Below are 19,305 nucleotides of genomic sequence, written 5' to 3'. Positions count from 1 at the left end.
CAAGACAGTGTCTTGTGTTTTCAGAACAGTTTCTTTTTCCCCGCTTGCACTTCAAATGGGAGAGAAATTTTGGCATACAAATAAATCAGGGCAATATTGCCTCCTGGTATGTGTATAGCTCTTAGCAAGATCAAGTGTTTCTGAAAGTGTTGTTTTAGGGAACTATTCTTTCATGAAAGAGAAGCAATTGAGAGAGCAATTATTGAGAGAGCAATAAATAACCTTAGCTGTCTTTTGCACTGACACTACAGGATGATCATTAAAGCATTTTAATGTGAAATGTTAGGAACTAAAGTCACAATACCACATTTGCAATTTTCTGTGGTACGCAAGGTGTCCTGGGGATGCTGCTACTCTTTAGGGGCCCTGGATCTAATGCCTCTCTAGTCCAAGAGCTTTACTTCAAGGGAATCATTAAAATTTCCCGGCAATTTAGTCAGAGCAGCCAGGGAAGCTGTGGCTGCTGGGAAAGGGCTGGAAGTATCCGTATAAGCCAAGCCTTTAGCAATGGACAGGGAGAGGAGATCTACAGCAGTGTCATTTTCTATCCTGTAATGAGGAGGATGGAGAAGGGCTCTGGGAGGTATCTGGGATTCAGCTGTGAAGCAGCAGCTGCCGGGAGCCATGAGGGAAGGATGGCAGGAGGGGTCTGGAGTCTCCTTTGGGTACAGGTCAGCTGTGTGCTGAATGACTCAGGTTTCTGCACTGGAAAGAAGCTGGAGTTGGTCCTGCTGTGAGGACAGTGTAATGAAAGGTTTTGTGGCTTTCTGCAAATCATACACACTTGTATCTTCAGAAAATCTAAAAGCAACAGTTGACAGATTTCCAATAGAGCTTCCATTTGATCACGTTTAGTGAAACAAACATTTGAGACAAAACAAGATAGAGTTTAGAAATACCAAAACCAATTTCTGAAATACTAGGTATTTTTAAATGAGGGTTGTTTTTTTTTTTTGTTGAACTGCAACATAGCTTTTGCAGCAATTTCCACTTCACCGGTGGAGAGGTCCAGTTAGCTGTTTTTCTCTAATCACATAGCTCTAAAAGCAGTGACAAAATCTTTACGAGCCATGTTTCTGCATCTGGGAAGTACGAACGAGCTGATAGTGCTCTGTTATCTCTCAGCTGCCAGTCTGTGACCTCTTAACATCTTGGCAAGCGTCCCATTTGCTTTGTATGTCTAAGCACTGCCATTAACTCAGTTCTGAGTAATTTCTCACATTAACAGCGTAGGTGACACATGCTGGAGCTGGTGAAAAGGCCTTAAGAGCCAGAACCTCCTCTAAAGCACAATTCCCCTGCAGTGGAGAGGGATGCAGATGTCTGGCAGAAACGCTCAACCTGGGAAACTAAGAAAGGAATGTCAGTAATGTGACTTTCTAAAGGTTAAAGTAGGATTATTTAAAAAAAAAAAAAAGAAAGGAACAAAAGGAAAAGAAGGATTTTTGTCATGCTTTCCTCTAGAACTGGTTTGTGTTGGCTAAATAATACTGTGGCAACCAGCCACCAAGCTAAGCCCTCAAAGAAAACTGGGGCACCTCTGCTAAAGGTGCCAGCTATTCCTTCCTTGGAGGGCACAAGCATAGTGAACTTTTTCACAGTGAGCAAGTGTTATTTTCAATTTATCAAGTGCTCTTCTTGTCACATAATCAAACTGCAAGGAACCCTAGAAGGCTTTTAGCTAAAAACAAATAAAAATAGAAGTCAGTGGGAGAAGGGAACACACACCAGCATTCAAACGCTTATATTATCTGAAATGTCTTCTCAGTCTTAGTAGATTTAGTGAACCTTCTGCATGTTAAATAACTTGTGATGATTTGTTGTTGTAATAGGTCTTATGCCATGATATAAAAATATGTATCTTTAAATTAATGCTGGCCACTTTGTCTGTTGTTCCCAGTGGTACCTCATATCACAGTTATTTAATACAAATTTTTAAAAAATATGACTGTTCACTTTCAGTGAAAGGGACCCAAAAGTACATGATGCAATTGCAAATAAATATTTCTTCTTGAGAAGTAAGCCTGAGTGGCTGTAGGAATATGTGTCAAGGAAATGTTTAGCATCTGGATGCATACATTTGTATCTGTGGGTAGGGAAGCACTCCACCCTATATCAGAATTGCTCAAACCATAAATAGTTGCTTATCTCAATGGGCCAAAAATCCAATCATTTTTGTGATGTTTAGCATTTTGCCCACAAGGGGGGGTGTTTAGGCCTTTTAAGTGGTGAGAACTACAGGAGCATAATTCTCAGCTTTTAACAAGGAACACTGGTAGCAGTACAGCTTTGTTAGCTTGCTCTGAAATTGGTGCACCACCACTGAAAAGCTTATGTTCTATTGTTAGATGCCGAACATGGCCTTTTAACCATATGTTGTTACTTGAAAATCATCTTCTTGAGAAGATGGAAGATAATAAAACTGTTGTTCGATTACACCAGTATTTCTCTACATTACTCGTTCCCAGAATGTGAGCTACATTGATGATAATACTTCAGTTTTTATGCCGAAATTGTGACTGGATGCAAAAATATGCTCAGGTGTTGCAGAACTCATTGAGTTCTGCTCAGTGAAAACAACTGTTCACCGAGAAGTCAGCCATTTCTTGTTAATAGTTAATGAAAAATTCCATTATTTGCTTCTCACACATTGAGCAGATGCATCCCATATACTGTAAGACTGCAAGGTATTTAAAGAAGAGTTGTCGGTTCTTTTTTTTTCTCTCTCTCTGTACGAGTATTAAAATTGAGCTCTCAGCCTGGTACATGCTGTTCTTACAATACCCATTAGCTATGCCTCTAAACTATGCAGCACATCCTTAAAGTCATCCCATAAAAATGCATGTCTAGATCTGGAGGTCTGCAGGATGATTGAACATTTGTATTAAAGCACAATACAATTGATCGTGCTGTGTGAGTTATCTAGGACAAGGTGACAACAGTTACTTCTTATCTTAGACTTATCTTTTGTGTATTAGAGATGTGGCTTGTGAAATGCATGGCATACTTGATAAAAGATAATCACAATGGCAGGGGCTTGGACTCAACACACACATGTGCAGAATGACAGGGGACTTGGTAGCTTCAGTGCAATCTGTAACCAGCCTAGCTACATCCCAGGAAACTGAGTTACACAGACACACCACACCGCTCTGCATCTGATTGCGGTGTAGGAGTAGTTTTAGTTCATGTTGCTTCTCGGGGTCTCTCAATATTAAAGTAAACCATCACTGAAAGTCCTACATTTCTAATTTTACCAAGAAACAAGCAAAGCAAGTATGCTGCTGCATGGCAAACAGGTTATCCAAAATAGAATAAAAGGAAAAATCCTGTTAGAAAACCTAGAAGAATGACCAGTTAAGGATAAAGGCCTCTGCAGCACCACAAGGAGGTATTTCCAGTGCATGTAATTGGAGAAAGTGGTACTTGAAATTACATCTTTGAGGGTAGAGGCCGCCCTCCCCCTGCCTTCAGAAATCTCAACGAAGCATTGCTAGCTGTGCAATTCATCAGATACTCCCAATGGAAAAGGTACCAGGAATCTTCTCATTAATGGATCTGCTGCCTTATTGTGGTCTGCACAAAAAGACTTTTAAGAACAGATAATGCTCACCAAACCAGCCAGGGGGAATCCTGCTTGCTTCTCTTCTATTCAAGTCTCAGATGCTGAAGTATTTTGAAATGTCTCTAGCTCTTTCAAAATGATGTTTCAGATAAATCACTACCCTGTGGCGTGGACAGCATGACATTTGCCTTTTGACCTAACTGGGAAAATATGGTTTGCTTGCTTTGCTTTCAAAGTGGGACAGATGATGCCATTTTAGTATGAATCTTCAATCTGGTTATTTGGACATTATTTTAACTCCCTGTGGGAAGCTGCGGACACTTCTAGGTCTTGAAGAAGAAAAGCAGTACCAATTAGGAATAGAGCATGCACTGATATGCAAAGTAAGTGAGAAGGAATTGAAGAGTAATCAAGGAAATGGCGCAAGGATTATGTGAGGGCTGAAATAACAGTGAATGTGTTAACTCAGTACCTCACACATGTAGGAGGACTGAGGCTACACATAAAGAAGCATAGTAAGAACATTATGAAAGCTCTGATGTTTAATTACTTAAAGCAAGGAAGTCTCTAAGGGATGGAAAAAAGGGTCAGTGCTGACATCTCAAGAAGATTTCATTTCTCACAGCAAATGGCAATCTCGACTGACAAAGATCTGCTTTGTATCCAGCTCAAGTATTTAATTCAGGAACACCGAAAGCTTCAGGGGTGTCTCTGCTTTGGGCAATCCCTATTGCTTGGCCTTAGATGCCCAGAGCTTGTGTGGCCTGGCAGAGGCCTGCAAGTCCAGTGAAGGTCTAGAGGGAGCATTGCACTGCATGACACGCCAGGCAGCATCTCATATTTGTCACTGTGCTTTGATGTTCTTATCACATGCACTGACCTGACCTGAGATGCAGCCTGCAGTGTCCACGCTGGAAAATTATGAAGGTACAGAAGACATAAGGGTCTCCCCTCTTGCTTTCCCTACTCTCATAATCAATTTTATACTGACATTTTCAGTACATGAACCTCTCTGGCTCTCTCCAGAAGGCAGTGCTCTGGGGAAATTTGGAGCTGTGAGTGATGAAGCTGTGAGCCAGGGTCAGAAGAGGTGTGGGAGCAGCACAGGCAGAGCAGCAGGACGGGCATGCAGCTCTTGCACTTGCTCTGAGCGTGGCTTGGGCTGACCGTGCCAACAACTGCATCACTGCAAGACTTGTGAGTAACCACATCTTGCAATCCATGTTGAAAGTCAGATAGATCAAAGCCTCATCTAGATCTCATTCCTCCAGGCATTAACACTACCTCTTAAAGTTTATTGATGTCATATCTGGATGAGTTTTTATCTCATCTAGAGCGGATGTGGGTAACCACAAAGACTTTCAAAGTGGAAGCTCTTCATGAAAGTGGGGGATTTTCCGTGGTTTTCAGACTCCCGAAACTCAGAGAGTCTGAAACACAGACTGGTAGCAAGACAATACGTTTACCTTGTGTAGTCTCATTACAGCATTTGAGTGTTTCCTCCTCTTCCTGTACTCATCTTACTACTTTAATAAATAAGAAATTGTGAATTTTTGGTGAGCTGTTAGAAAAAGTCTCAGACATTTCTTCTAGCCTATTGTATTGGACACTTTAATGCATTTGAAGATGTGAACATATGCCTGAGCAGACTCAGCGTGCTTGGTTTGCTTCTCAGTAGGAACACCTGCAGACACAGTGAGCATTTTCTTAAAGATAAAAAGGCCTCTCAACTCCAGCGTGACTAAATGGTGTTTTGAGTCCTCTGACAATTTGTCAGACCTATTTCTTACAAAGTGAGCTGAACCCCTTTCTCTGTCTAATGGCGCAGAGATCACTTAGGCTCTAAATAGCAAGTGGCTGTGCGATGTGGCTTAGAGGGAGGAGAGCAAAGCTGCATCTCTGAGCTGACCCTGTGCCAAGCCACCTGCTTTGCAAACACAGAGCAACTATTTCTAACATTTAGTAACATTTAGTTACCCAGACTGGTACTGGCTGCTGCTCTGCTTCACTGTTGCCAGCTGCAGAGCCACCGCACCTCCCACTCCAGGTCTACAGGCAAAATCATCACACGTGCTTGGCCCAACATCAGTCTGTGAGTTTATTCGACCTCCACCCTCTCTGGCTGGAAATTCAACCAAGGGCTGTAACCGGTTTGTAGGATTCCTATGCACAAAGTTCACCCAGTATATGATATTTAAAAGCACAACAGTATTTATTGCTCTATTATAGCCTTGCATAAGCAGTTCCTAGCATAAGCAGTTACAGTTCCTAGCATAAGCAGTTACCAGCGTATTGTTTTCCCTTTATGAGAGTCTTACCGACCCAACTAAGCCGGAGACACCACCGAGCAAGAGGATGATGATCAGTAGGGTCAGAGCAGAGAAGGGAGGTAGGCGCAGCACCTTCAGGGCATCCCCTGTTGTTCATAGAGTGTGCTCTGGGTCCTTTCTCTCTCCCTCTGCTCCGAGCTGCCTCTGTTTATACCCTCAGCAGATTCAGTGGAAGAGTACTGACCAGGTGTTGGTGCACGCATGGCCAGCGCATGCAGCAAGGCCTGCCAAGTACATGCCCTGCTGACTAACAGCAGTTCCCGGATAGCAGCAACATGCTGCTCAGTAACAACCCTCCTAGCTCCCCTCTCTGAGATAACAACCCTCCTAGCTCCCCTCTCTGAGATAACAACCCTCCTAGCTCCCCTCTCTGAGATAACAACCCTCCTGGCTCCCCTCTCCAAGGTCACGCTCTCACAGCTGTGTGCAGTTTGTAATTTCCCACAGTGGCCCTACACGGACCATCACTGAAATCCCTCACACAAGGGCAGCAGTCAGCAGTGTTTATGCAGGTTTGTCTGATTTTCCTGCTGTGAATCCAGGGAACAATTATCTTTTTCAGGGCAAGAGCAGAGACTCTGGCAGAGGCAGACTGATCGGTACATATTCATCTGTAAGCTTTAGTCCCACAGCTCACAAAAGTATCCATGGCTAAAGTCAAATGAAGCAGACAGCCACAATATTTGCAGGTGACAATGGGAGCCCTTCCACCACCACGTGTGCATTTTGCACATAGGCCTCTCTTGCTGGAAGGCCAATCTATTCACAATGACACAGTGATCCTGAAGTTCATACAATACTGCATCAAAGGATTAAACCCTTCACTCTTCAGTACCTTTTTATTGATCTTGGCTAATTTGGTTCTATTGAATTTTAGCCAGATATCGCCCACAGAATAGTACAGGGCTGTTCCTCTTTTGACTAATAATGGCTCAGTTGTCTCTCGCTGACATATTGCTGACTGAAGGCTAGTCTCTTCCATACGGCTTATAGAAGGAATTTCCCTTAGATCCCCAAATTAGTCATGATGCATGCATGCCAAAAAAAAAAAAAAAATCCAGGAGGATTAAAGCATAAAGGCAGATTCTGCTTATCAAACTCACAGCAATTGCATGAAAATGTGGGTCTATGAGCTTTTCCTTAGCATTTCTTAATTATGGCTCCAGAGTAATTTTTGACAGATAAATATGCAGCAGCTAACAAGTACAGATTGCATGGTAATAGAGATAATTATTCATCCACACAGCATTCCAGCAAATGTGTAGCATTTTCCTGATACGGTGCCTCGGACATTGCAACCAGGGTTATGTTTCACCAGTTATTCACATTCTGTATCAAGAGCACTTGAGGCTTTTGAGAATGTTTCTTAGCCCATTTTAGGGTGACAACCTTACTCCTAGCCCCCTTTGTTCTGCCATGGGAGATTCCTCCCTGATTTTGTTTTTCATGCCACTAACGAGGATCTGCAGTTATTGACAGGCACTGCTCGTCATTGCCTTCCAGCACAGAGGTGATGCTCTGATGCATCTGCTTTGGGTGACTTTTTAACCCGAGGAGCAATTGATAATTTGCGTTGCCATAGATACGACGGTAAACCTGAACGGTGCCAAACGGCCGACTGGAGTGAAAACAGCCTGTCTGACCGGGAACGGACGCCGTTCCATCGGCGCTGTGCTTGCCGTGACACATAAACGTCGCCTCTGTTCGGCAGGGCGGCCCCTGCCATGAACCACCCCCTGCCCCCTCAGCTGCGTTCTCCCGAAACGCACAGACCCGCGCCCGCTCCGGCTGTGAGGGGACACCGCCAGGCCCCGCTCGCCATGGCGGCCGGACGCCCCGGGGCCGCTCCAGTCCCGCCAGCGGCAGCACGCTGCTCCCTCGAGCGCGCGCGCACGAGCCGCCCCGCCCCCTAGCGTGTGCGCGACCCCTCATTGGCAAGCACCGCCGCGGGGGACCCCACCCCGTTGCCCCCGCCACCGCGGATTGGTGAAGAAGGCCTGAGGGAGGTGGTGAAGCCACGCCCCTTCCCTCCACGCCGCCGCGGATTGGTGAGGGCGGCTGAGGGGCGCGCAGGAGCTACGCTCCCTCCGCTAGCGGCCCCCTCCGTCTCACTCTCGCGGCCCTCCCCCCGCCCCCTGCGGGCCCCGCGGCGCCTGCGCAGTGGCAGCGTGGCGGCAGGGCGGCCCCGGCTGTTGTTATTGTGGGGCTGGTCGGTGCCGTGGGAAGATGGCGGTTGGGCAGGGGGGCGGCGGCAACGGCAACGGTGCCGGCAACGGCAACGGCGCGGGGGGGCTGGGGATCCCCGCTCACCTCACTCTCTCCTTCTCGGCCGGGCCGCACTGGGGCGCGGCGACTCTTCCGCAGCTGCACACGGTGCGCAGCCTGGACCGGGCCCTGGAGGAGGCGGGCAGTTCGGGTATCCTCTGCCTCAGCGGGAGGAAGCTGCGGGACTTCCCCGGCAGCGGCTACGATCTCAGCGACACCACGCAAGCAGGTGGAGTGGGGGGGCGGGCTCCGGCTGTGAAGGGTGACGGGGCCCGCTGCTGAGGGGGCCCAGCCGCGGTGGTAATGCGGGGCGGGTGGGGGGCCCGGCTGTGAGGGCGGGGCGGGGGTCGTCCCCGCTGTGATGGCAGTTGAGGGCGAGCAGTGGGAAGGGGGGAGGCGTTGTGGTGGCAATGGTGGGGGTGTGGGGGCCCTGCTGCCGTGGCAGCGGAGGGGATGCGGCGAAGGGGTCTCCTGTGGTGGCAGCTGGAGGGGATGGCATGGGAGCGGCCTGCTCTGGTGGCATTGGTGGGCCAGAGGGTGCCCGGTGGGGGCACTGGGGAGGGAGGATGCAGCGGGGGGATCCTCTGAGATGGCACCTTGGGGGGGAGCAGTCGGGGGCGCGTGCTGTGGTGGCAGTGGTGAAGCTGTGGTGGCGGGCGGCTGCTGCAGTGACAATTGGGGAAAGCGCTAAGGAGCCCCCGCTATGGTGGCAGGGGTGTTTCTGGGGGCTGCCGTGGTGGCAGTAGGCTCCTTAATGATGGTGGGGGGGCTCCATGTTTGGGGGTGCGGGACAATGAAGAGGCTCTCCCTACATGCAGTCGGGTGGGGAGGGGTGGAGGATCTGGGGTGTGTGGCGGTGGGGCGCTCCCCCTCTGCCTGTGTTGGGTGGTCGCGCCTGCTGTGTGCGCTTACGGGGGAGCGTTCTTGCTCTGTGAATGTGTGGTGGCGGGCTGGGCTTCGGGGGGGACCTTCTGCCTCCTCCGCTTGCCTGAGGAGGTGCGGTGCCAAAGGGCGAGGGTACCCCGGCAGCGTGGGCTGCCGCCGGGGGTGGGGGGGTGTGTGAGAACAGGGCTCTGCTGGGAGAGGGGCTCCCGCTAAACCCTCTCCGTGCGTGCCGAGTGCGTGGGGCGGTGGGAGGGTTATTGTGCTCTCTGTGTGTGTATGTGCGTGTGTGTCTGCTCTCCGTGTGCCTGCGCGGCGGGGGGAGCGGGGCTGCCTGCGGTGAGGAGGGGGGTTCTCATCTGTGGGCGCTTGTGCGGCCAGGGAAAGGTGGCGCTTCCCGTGTGGGTGCGAGGCGGGGGGTATTCGCAGGGAACTGGGCGTTGGGTTCTGCGTGTTTGGATGTGCGTGTCCACGGTGCCTGGAAGAGGGTGTGCAAGCTGAGGGCAGCTATTTAGTTCGGACTCTGGGAAATAAGAGATCCATGCTGTGGTTAGTTTGGACCTTCAAGGATCTCAGATCCCTTGCAATAAAGCTTCATCACCTGGAGTATTCCGGTCGGTTCTTCCTAGTTCAGCAGGAGGATGGTTATTAGTGCGGGTGAGGGGGATGTGTGCACATCTAGCAGTGTGCGTGTCAGAGCTTAATGTATTCACCGTGTTGGTAAATGCTTAGAAATCATGAGAGTGAGGCTAGATTTACCCAGGCTTTTAGGTGAAATAAACTTGGAGTAAACATTTTTCTATAGAGTTCCTAGAAAATAAAACTACATTTTCTATGAGGTTCTGTTACGTTTTGGCTCATCTCTGATGTACTTCTGGATTTATTTGCTGCTAGAGTAGTTGCTGAATATGGAGTAATGTGCTAGAACAAAATATTAACAAGAGATCTAGCATCTTTTGTTCACAAGTAGTAGTGACTTTCCAAAATATTATTTGGGTGAATTCATTCCATGGGTTTTATTTGTTTTGCTTTGGGGTTTTTCTTTCCCCATGGATTATAAATAGCTGGCTTATTGTTTTGAATATAAGACTGCCTATTGTGGTACCTTATCCATCTCCGACAATCCTGTACTTCTGATATATCAAATACTCATTCTGTTGCTCTTTGTTGTGGGCTGCGTTTGTGCAGAGGCTTAAACAAAGGTGTACTAATTCTTCTGTGATATATTAGGTTGTGTAGGGTGTAGAATTTTTGAAGGACTGATTTAAAAGTCCAATTTATGTATCCTATACCAAGCCTGCTAATGATTTGTGGGTCATTATCCTTTTTTTTTTTTTTTTTTTTCTTGACACATGATGCATCCCTGGGTGCAATGCAGAATAGGGATAGGTAAAAGTGTGTTAGTTATTTCATGATGGAAGCACAAAATTAAAATAAAAATGGGTTCCATGAAATAATAGCTCTTTTTCTTTATAGTAGTAGCATAAAAATGTATTCAGTGACATAGTAGGTCACTTCTGTGTATAAATATTCAATAACTAAAGCATTAAAAATGAAGCATTGTATATAGATGATCTTATTAAAATACTTTTTCTGTATTCTGAAGCAGGTGCATCAAGGATCCATATTTTGTTTGCTTCTAACTATTACTAATTGCACTTTGAGTTTAATTTTTTTGTTGTTTTATTTTGAATCTTGACATGTTTGTGTAAAAGCTGTCTGCAGTGATCTTGTCTTTATCTTTTAGGATGTAGTAGAGCCCAGTCACTACTATCAGGATTGAATTTTCATCATGAAAGACTGTGTGAAAATGTTTAACAGCAGTCTCTAATGAAAATAGCCATACTGCTTGCTATACTAAAAAAACCTACTTAAATAGTTGATGTGGATCTTTGCAAATACAATCTCATCACAATCCTGATTTAATGTAGCATTTATTACTTAATTAATCCTGTGAAGTGGAAATTTGGATGTCTTTCAAAATATGATTGTAAACAAAAGATTTATAGTTTTTATTTTAACTTAATCTGTAGAATTTTTTTCATAAGTGGGTAAATGATATTCTGATGGTGGATCATGAATGTCCTTTGCAGAGTATCAGTGTGGCATAGAGCTTGATGGAGGATCAGTGATTGCCTCAGAGGCAGTGGTCACTTACTTATTGGCATTTTTGTAGCAGTTATCATGTTTCATGTTACAGTATATCCATGAATAAAGTTTTAGGTTTAGACTGAGGCATGGGAGATGGGTTGGGTCAAAAATTTTTGCTGTGTTTCACTTTCTGTTCTAAGTCAATTACTCTCTGAAATTCAGTTCTCTGGTGCTTGAAACAAACTTTTTTTTTAAAAAACCAAACCTCTAAGAAATCTGGATGTAAACAATGTCATTTCCATATCACAAACCCCTATGCAGTGGGGTCTACAGTATCACTGTAAATCCAGAATATTCTGTCTTAATGTCAATAAAATCAGCAACAGAAAGTTATTTCTAGGATTGAAGTAAAACCGCTACAGTTCTCAGTAAGAGGGGAAGGGGTGTGTGTGTGTGTGTATATATATATATATACACACACACACATATATCTATCTATATGTGAAAACACAGCTGTTGTAGATTTATCAAAAATACCCTGGGATTTTTTGTTTAAGATCTGGCCATATTTTAGATTTGATATATGTAATGACTTGCCAGTACATAATTTGCAAATACTGTAGCATGTTTTGGCATCTTAAATTACATGACAGAAATATTGCTGAGGTAAAAGCATAATGACGATATCTGGCTGTTTACGTCTGACCTTATGTTTGTCATATCTTTTTTTTTAACCATGAATTATCATTGCAACTCTTTGGCCAAAAAACCCTTATTTTATTATTTCCCTGGATTTGTTTTCTGGCTATTCAAACAGATCTTGTGCTGCTGTTAATGTTAACTTATAATACTCTTATTCTGCCTTTATAATATACACTTCTAAATCAGTTATGTTTTCCTTTCTGAATAAAGTTATTTTTGTTGGTAGTACCAATGTTGATTAAAGTGATGGCAGGTAACTGAATAGCAACACCAAATCCAAGTTTCAGGTTCAGAAATACCATTCATATATGATGTATATCCTAAATCTAGATTACATTCTATAAATGAAATGTGTTGAAAAACATGTAGTTCTTCAGTAATGACTTCTTCAGATTTGAACAAAAAGAGAAATTCGGATTACATGGGGTTTTTGCAGGGGAGGTGGTAGTGTTTATGCTCAGAAATGCATTGGATGCAAAATCTGATAGTGACGCAGTTTATAAACAAGTTATTGTGGAAGTTCCCCACAGTGGTTTCTTAGCATATCCAGTGTTGGGGCTAAGGGAAAATGAGTTCTGTATTATGTCTGAAGCTTTCTTGCTGAAGGCCAGTCATAAGGATACTTGGTATTACAGACATTTTAGGAAAAGTCTCAGTTCAGTGAATTGAAGTTAAAACTGTGGATTATTAATTCTCCTGCATAAAAGGATTACATTATGAAGAGTACCACTAATATCTTAATCTAATCTTAAAAAAAAATCCATGCTATAGCTTTATCTGAAATACTGGCCTACAAGAAACATGCAGGATGTAATTTTTTTGTATTCTCCATCCATCAAAACTAAATTTGACATCACGTTGGCTATTTTAATGCCTTGGAATATAAAAGAGATGTAACCTCTGAGATATTTGTGCTTTTGAGCTAAAGAACTTTTTGTGATACATATTCCTGCTGTGTTACTTGTTTTTTGAAGAGAGGGCAAATGTATTTAGATCACAAATTGTGTTGCAAACCTTGTGTAATAAGAAACATGGACTGGCCTTTGCTTTTTCAGGTTGTTACTTTTCACCAAAAAAAAAAAAATCTTCTATATATTCATTTTATTGGCAAAGCTGGCTTTTAATGCTGAAATATGTCCTTAGCAAAAGGGTAACTGAATCAGGACTGAAGGCTAGAATTTCACAGAAAATACAAAGATACTTGCTAGATCTTTTTTGGGGTAAAAGTTCTACATGACAGTGTGGAGAGAATTCTGAATTCTCTGCTTTTCTATAGCTGTCCAACAGTGATTTTCATCATTCCTCCAACTAACCTGAAATTGTTTGCTACTAGCTAGGAGAATCTGTTGCCAGGTGTGACAGATCTAGAGAAGATGTAGCACTTTAAGCAAGAACTCTTTAAAAAAGTCTTATTCTCTGTTACAGAACTAAAATATTTTGTTGCTTGACAGACATGATTATCACTAATGTCTTCTGAAGTGTAGAATCATAGAATGGTTAGGGTTGGAAGGGACCTTCAAAGGTCATCTAGTCCAACCCCCCTGCAAGGAGCAGGGACATCCCCAACCAGATCAGGTTGCTCAGAGCCTCATCCAGCCTGGCCTTGAACGTTTCCAGGGGTGGGGCCGCCACCACCTTTCTGGGCAACCTGTTCCAGTGTTCTATAACTCGCATTGTAAAAAATTTTTTCCTAATTTCTAATCTAAATCTACCCCCCTCCATTTTAAAACCATTACCTCTCGTCTTATCGCAACAGGCCCTACTAAACAGCCTTTCCCCATCTTTCTTGTAGGCCCCCTTGAGGTACTGGAAGACCGCTATCAGGTCTCCCCGGAGCCTCCTCTTCTCCAGGCTGAACAGCCCCAACTCTCTCAGCCTGTCCTCATAAGAGAGGTGCTCCAGCCCTTTTATCATCTTCGTGGCCCTCCTCTGGACCTTCTCCAACTGGTCCATGTCCTTCTTGTGTTGGGGGCTCCAGAACTGGACACAGTACTCCAGGTGGGGTCTCACCAGGGCAGAGTAGAGGGGCAGAATCACCTCCCTCGACCTGCTGGCCACGCTCCTCTTGATGCAGCCCAGGATGCGGTTGGCCTTCTGGGCTGCAAGGGCGCATTGCCTGCTCATGTTAAGCTTCTCATCCACCAGCACTCCCAAGTGCTTCTCCTCAGGGCTGCTCTCAATCCATTCCCCGCCCAGCCTGTATTTGTGCCTGGGATTGCCATGACCCAGGTGCAGGACCTTGCACGTGGCCTGGTTGAACTTCATGAGGTTGGCACAGGCCCACCTCTCCAGCCTGTCAAGGTGCCTCTGGATGGCATCCCTCCCTTCCAGCGTGTCGACGGCACCACACAACTTGGTGTCGTCGGCGAACTTGCTGGTGGTGCGCTCTGTCCCACTGTCCATGTCACCGACAAAGATGTTGAACAGGGCTGGGCCCAACACGGACCCCTGAGGGACGCCACTCGTGACCGGTCTCCACATGGACATTGAGCCCTTGACCACCACTCTCTGAGTGCGGCCATCCAGCTAACTCCTTATCCACCGAGTGGTCTGTCTATCAAACCCATGTCTCTCTAGTTTAGAGAGAAGGATGTCATGCGGGACAGTGTCAAAAGCTTTGCACAAGTCCAGGTAGATTATGTCAGTTGCTCGTCCCTTGTCCACCGATGCCGTCACCCCATCATAGAAGGCCACCAAATTGGTCAGGCATGATCTGCCCTTGGTGAAGCCATGTTGGCTGTCACCAACCACCTCCTTGCTCTCCATGTGCCTTAGCATGGTTTCCAGGAGAATCTGCTCTATGACCTTGCCAGGCACAGAAGTGAGGCTGACCGGCCTGTAGTTACCTGGGTCTTCCTTATTCCCCTTTTTAAAAATGGGGGTTATGTTCCCTCTCTTCCAGACATCGGGGACCTCACCAGACCACCACGACTTCTCAAATACGATGGCCAGTGGCTTGGCAACTTCATCCGCCAGTTCCCTCAGGACCCGCGGATGGATCTCATCAGGACCCATGGACTTGTGCACCTTCAGGTTCCTCAGATGATCCCGAACCTGCTCTTAGAGTACAATGGGCAGTTCTTCATTCTTGCAGTCCCTGCTTGTGCCTTCTACAGCTTGGGCGGTGGGACAGGAACTCTTGTCGGTGAAGACTGAGGCAAAAAAGTCATTGAGAACCTCAGCCTTCTCCATGTCCTGGGTAACCAGGACACCAGTTCCCTTCTGGAGGGGGCCTACATTTACCCTGGACTTTCTTTTGTCCCCTACGTACCTATAAAAGCTCTTCTTGTTGTATTTTATATCCCTGGCCAGATTCAGTTCTGCCAGGGCTTTGGCCTTCCTTACCTTATCCCTGGCCACTCGTACAGCCTCTTTGTAGTCCTCCCAGACTACCTGTCCCCACTTCCACCCTCTATAGGCTTTCTTCTTCACTTTCAGTTGGTCCAGGAGCTCCTTGCTCATCCACGCCGGCCTCCTGGCCTTTTTGCCCGACTTGTTTTTCATCGGGATGCACCTCTGCTGAGCTTGGAGGAGGTGCTCCTTGAATATGGACCAACTTTCCTGGGCCCCTCTTCCCTCCAGGGCCGCCTCCCGTGGCACTTGGCCCATCAGGTCCCTGAAGAGGCCGAAGTCCGCCTTCCTGAAGTCTAGGGCAGAGAGCTTGCCATGTGGTTTCCTTGCTGCCCCGTGGATCTTGAACTCCACCATGTCATGGTCACTGCAGCCAAGGCTGTCCATCAGTTTCACATCCCCCACCAGCCCCTCCCTGTTGGTGAGCACAAGGTCGAGCATGGCACCCCTCCTTGTCAGCTCCTCTATCGCCTGCAGGAGGAAGTTGTCATCCACACATTCCAGGAACCTCCTGGACTGCCTGTGCCCTGCCGTGTTGTCTCTCCAACAGATGTCAGGGTGGTTGAAGTCCCCCATGAGGACCAGGGCCTGTGACCGTGAGGCTGCTCCTATCTGCCTATAGAGCACTTCATCTGCTCTGTCCTCCTGGCCAAGAGGCCTGTAACAGACCCCCACTGTAACGTCCCCTGTCCGTCCCTGTCCTCTAATCTTGACCCGTAAGCTCTCTGTCAGCTCCTCCTCCATCCCCAGGCAGAGCTCCACACACTCCAGCTGGTTGCTGACGTAGAGAGCAACACCCCCTCCTCGTCTCCCCTTCCTGTCTTTTCTAAAAAGCCTATACCCGTCCATGTTGACGCTCCAGTCGTACGTGTCATCCCACCACGTCTCCGTGATGCCAATGAGGTCGTAGCCCTGCTCGTGTGCACGCATCTCCAGCTCTTCCTGTTTATTTCCCATGCTGCGTGCATTGGTATAGAGACACTTCAGCTTGGCCCCGACAAAGCCGACTTGCTGGCTGGAGCGACAGGGGTGCTATTGGATCGCAGTTTAGGTTTTATTTGTATGGTTTCTGAAAAAAGGTTTTTGTAGTTTACAAGGCTTAAAGGAACCCTGCATCTCAGACCTGTTCATAGGCTGCTGACCAGCAGATGTAACTGCACAATGAGCAAATCCCTGACCATCTGTGTATTAAACCAGACATCTACTTCAATTTGTCACTGTACTACCGTTTCAATAGGTGGAACCAGTATGTAGTGATCAAGAACCTGATCTTTTAAAGACTGATCTAGAACTAAAAGGTTTATTGAAGTGTTCACTTCAAATCATTGCATGCAGTAATGAATGATATTGCATACTTATTTTTAAGCTAATAGGAGTGACTATAGCCTTTTTTAAATGCTGCCATGAGATCTGGCATGAGTAGGTCAGAATCAGCAGCAGGTGCCAGCAAATAAGAACAGATGCTGAAGTTGCTACAGGAGTGGCCTTCATGTCTCAAGAGAACATGCTGTAGCTGTTGGTAGACTCTGTTCACTCTGTGCTCATGGACTGTTAGTTTATTTTCTTCAGGTTTTTTTTTTTTTCTGCTTCACTCTTACTTCACTCACCTTGTTTTCCAGTGTTCTTTGTCTTCCAGCAGTCTAGCTTACTTTAAAAATGTTTCTGCTTAGTTTATCCAGTGTCAAGCAATTTTATCTGCACAAAAGATAAGTCATACAGTAAATGCTGGTTACAGCTGATTGGTTGTAGCCTTTTGTCTGTGCCTCCTGTCTGTTTAGATTGTAAGATCTTCAGAGCAAAGGCCTTGCATGTGTGTAACTGAGCATACAGAGACGAACATAAGAAGCTTTACTTGGGAGTTTTGTGTATTTTTTGGGTAATCCTCAACAAAACTACGCTTCGTTTCCTTTACGAATGATTATTACTTTCCCTTACATTACTGTGAAAGAGTTAAAATAATTTGAAACTGAATCTTGGAATTTAAAAATTTCAAAAACAAAATATAAATTGACAGGACTAAGCCTATAAGTAATGGGCAATTTAAGTGGGAGGAAGGTGCCCTGTGTTGTAGTACACGAGCTTAGTAAGTCTACCTGACTTGTCAGGTAAGTATGTTTCATTCTTTCTGGTAGTAGGCTGTTTTAAGAATTATAGTCTAGACTAAATACTAAAGTACCATGTTGTTTAGGGAAACAAATAAGCTCCCTGTGGGGGTTGCTGCTTACCATTTCAAACTACAAAAGACTTGTCATGACAAGATGCCTTCAAAAGTGGAGAGGAAGATAACCCCTGACACATAGTAATGTCCTTTTGACTGTATTGCCAATTGGTGTGCCAATTTACCCCTTTATATACCATTTTGAGGAGTAAATTATTCCCTCCTCTTGGTGTTGTGTTCTTTATTTTTTGTTTTAATCATGCTATACTCAAAGAACTGAACATATATACTCAACAGTTGGAGCAGTGTGCTGTCTTGTGTTGGAAATACCTGGGTCCTTCTCATATGGTAACATGGTGAGTAATTCCCTGAATTCATCTGTTGGTTTGATCCCTGCATTGATGTGCAGCAGGTCAGCACTGACATGTTCCCTAGTTGTTCCAACCGTTAGATCAGAGCTTCTGGTTTAGTTTTTGATTAGTGCAAATATCAGGAAAAATCTCATGTACCTGAGCCAGCATGTGGTAAGTGGAGATGACTTACATGAAAAACAGGAATTGCTTGAACTGAACTGCCAATTTAGACATGTTCAATGGAGACGCATCCAGTGTAGACTAGGAGACTAGGTTCAATGAGGATGGGTCGGAGTAGTGGGTTTCTCAAGGCTACCGTGTTTTCAAGCCAGTGTGGTGGATCTCAGTCCTTCCTCTGTGGTAGTAGAAGTCAGTGAGAGACAACTGTTGGTCTGTGCCAGTTAACGAAACGTGTTTCACGTGGAAGAACTGTCATTCTATCTGATGGGATGTTTTTTTTGTTTAAGTCCCTGGAGTAATAAGAGTATATTTTTTTTTTTTAAAGAAGGGTTTTTTTTCTTTAGTAGTGCTATTTAGTTTGAAAAGCCAAGAACTCTGAATCTGTAAAATGCAATTTCTGGTTGCCTGCACAACCTTCCCTCTGTGCTTGACGAGAAACTTTAATTATGTGGTTGTGTACAGTTTCCTTGTTTGTCACTTAAACCGCACAGACTGAGTGTGTAACTAAAATCAGTGACAAGGATAACCATAAAGCAGGTATTTCCTAGCTCTTCAGTTATTGAATTTAGAACCCAAACACCACTTTGTAATACCTCTTTGTAATAACTCTTTCACAAAAATAGAAACTATTCTGTGCTCTGTCAAACACCCGGTTAAAAGTAAAAGCTGCTTGTAGCCACCTACGGTCTTGGGGAGTGTTTTTCTTTTAAACAGCTTGAAGAAACACAAGCAGAGGAATATGAAACAGAGAAGCAGCGTGAAGAGATTATTAGCTTCTCTCTAACATGGAGAAGCCCCATGCTAAACTATTTGAGGGCATACTGCTGTGAGAAAGAAACATGGTCACTCATGCTAGCATGGTCCCATACCCTGCATTTCACTTTAATAGTATATAAGGAGACGTCACGTGTGTTAGACTGAATAGATGATTGACCATGCACTGGTAGCTGTTAAGTTGACCAAAATAATTAATTTTCCTAGAAGGTTTTTATCTCTCTCTAGCTATTAAACTGTGGTCGCATTGGTGGCAAGGAAACACCTCCTGTATACTTTTTCTGAACTTGCTTAGAAGTCCAGAGTTTCTCATCTGTGCCTGTTGCAATTTTGTGACTGCATAAAAGCTGCAACTCTCTATCAGTGCTTTTTCTCCTTTCAGTTTCAGAAACTTCTCACTATTATTTTTTACTGTCAAATTACTGTCACATCACTTGCTAAGGGTTCTTCTTTTTATCTTTGCTGCTGTCTCCCATGATATTCCCTGGCATAATAAGTGCTTAGGAAGAGGTACGGGTCCTTATTTATGTGCAGTTTCTCTGATAATAGTTATATGTAGGATTATTTACTATATAACTAGAGACAAAATATAGACAATTATATATATACTATATATTAGAATAATATTATTCTAGTATAGAAATTGAACGTAAC

The 19,305-nt window shown here is 45.1% G+C and overlaps 1 protein-coding gene and 1 long non-coding RNA gene across 3 annotated transcripts in view; one reads left to right on the top strand and one right to left on the bottom strand.

Moving 5' to 3' along the window:
* Window positions 1-814: 814 nt before the first annotated feature.
* On the bottom strand, window positions 815-7,717 carry LOC147599401 (uncharacterized). The gene is made up of 2 exons (XR_015259806.1): window positions 7,539-7,717; window positions 815-1,341 (listed from the first exon to the last, which is right to left on the bottom strand). It is a non-coding gene; the product is annotated as an uncharacterized LOC147599401 (long non-coding RNA).
* Window positions 7,718-8,079: 362 nt separating this feature from the next.
* LRCH2 (leucine rich repeats and calponin homology domain containing 2) overlaps window positions 8,080-19,305 on the top strand; it is a 60,248-nt gene continuing 49,022 nt past the window's right edge. For both annotated transcript variants that reach the window (XM_086756738.1, XM_086756739.1), the window contains exon 1: window positions 8,080-8,389. In XM_086756738.1, coding sequence (XP_086612864.1) covers window positions 8,122-8,389 — 268 coding nt within the window. In that variant the 5' untranslated portion in view covers window positions 8,080-8,121. The remainder of the gene's footprint in view (window positions 8,390-19,305) is intronic.

Source organism: Chlamydotis macqueenii, chromosome 11, assembly GCF_036417535.1.
Source record: "Chlamydotis macqueenii isolate bChlMac1 chromosome 11, bChlMac1.mat, whole genome shotgun sequence".
NCBI classification, from domain to species: domain Eukaryota; kingdom Metazoa; phylum Chordata; class Aves; order Otidiformes; family Otididae; genus Chlamydotis; species Chlamydotis macqueenii.
The sequence above is the reverse complement of the archived record's forward strand: the minus strand, read 5'-3'. Positions and strand labels throughout refer to the sequence as shown.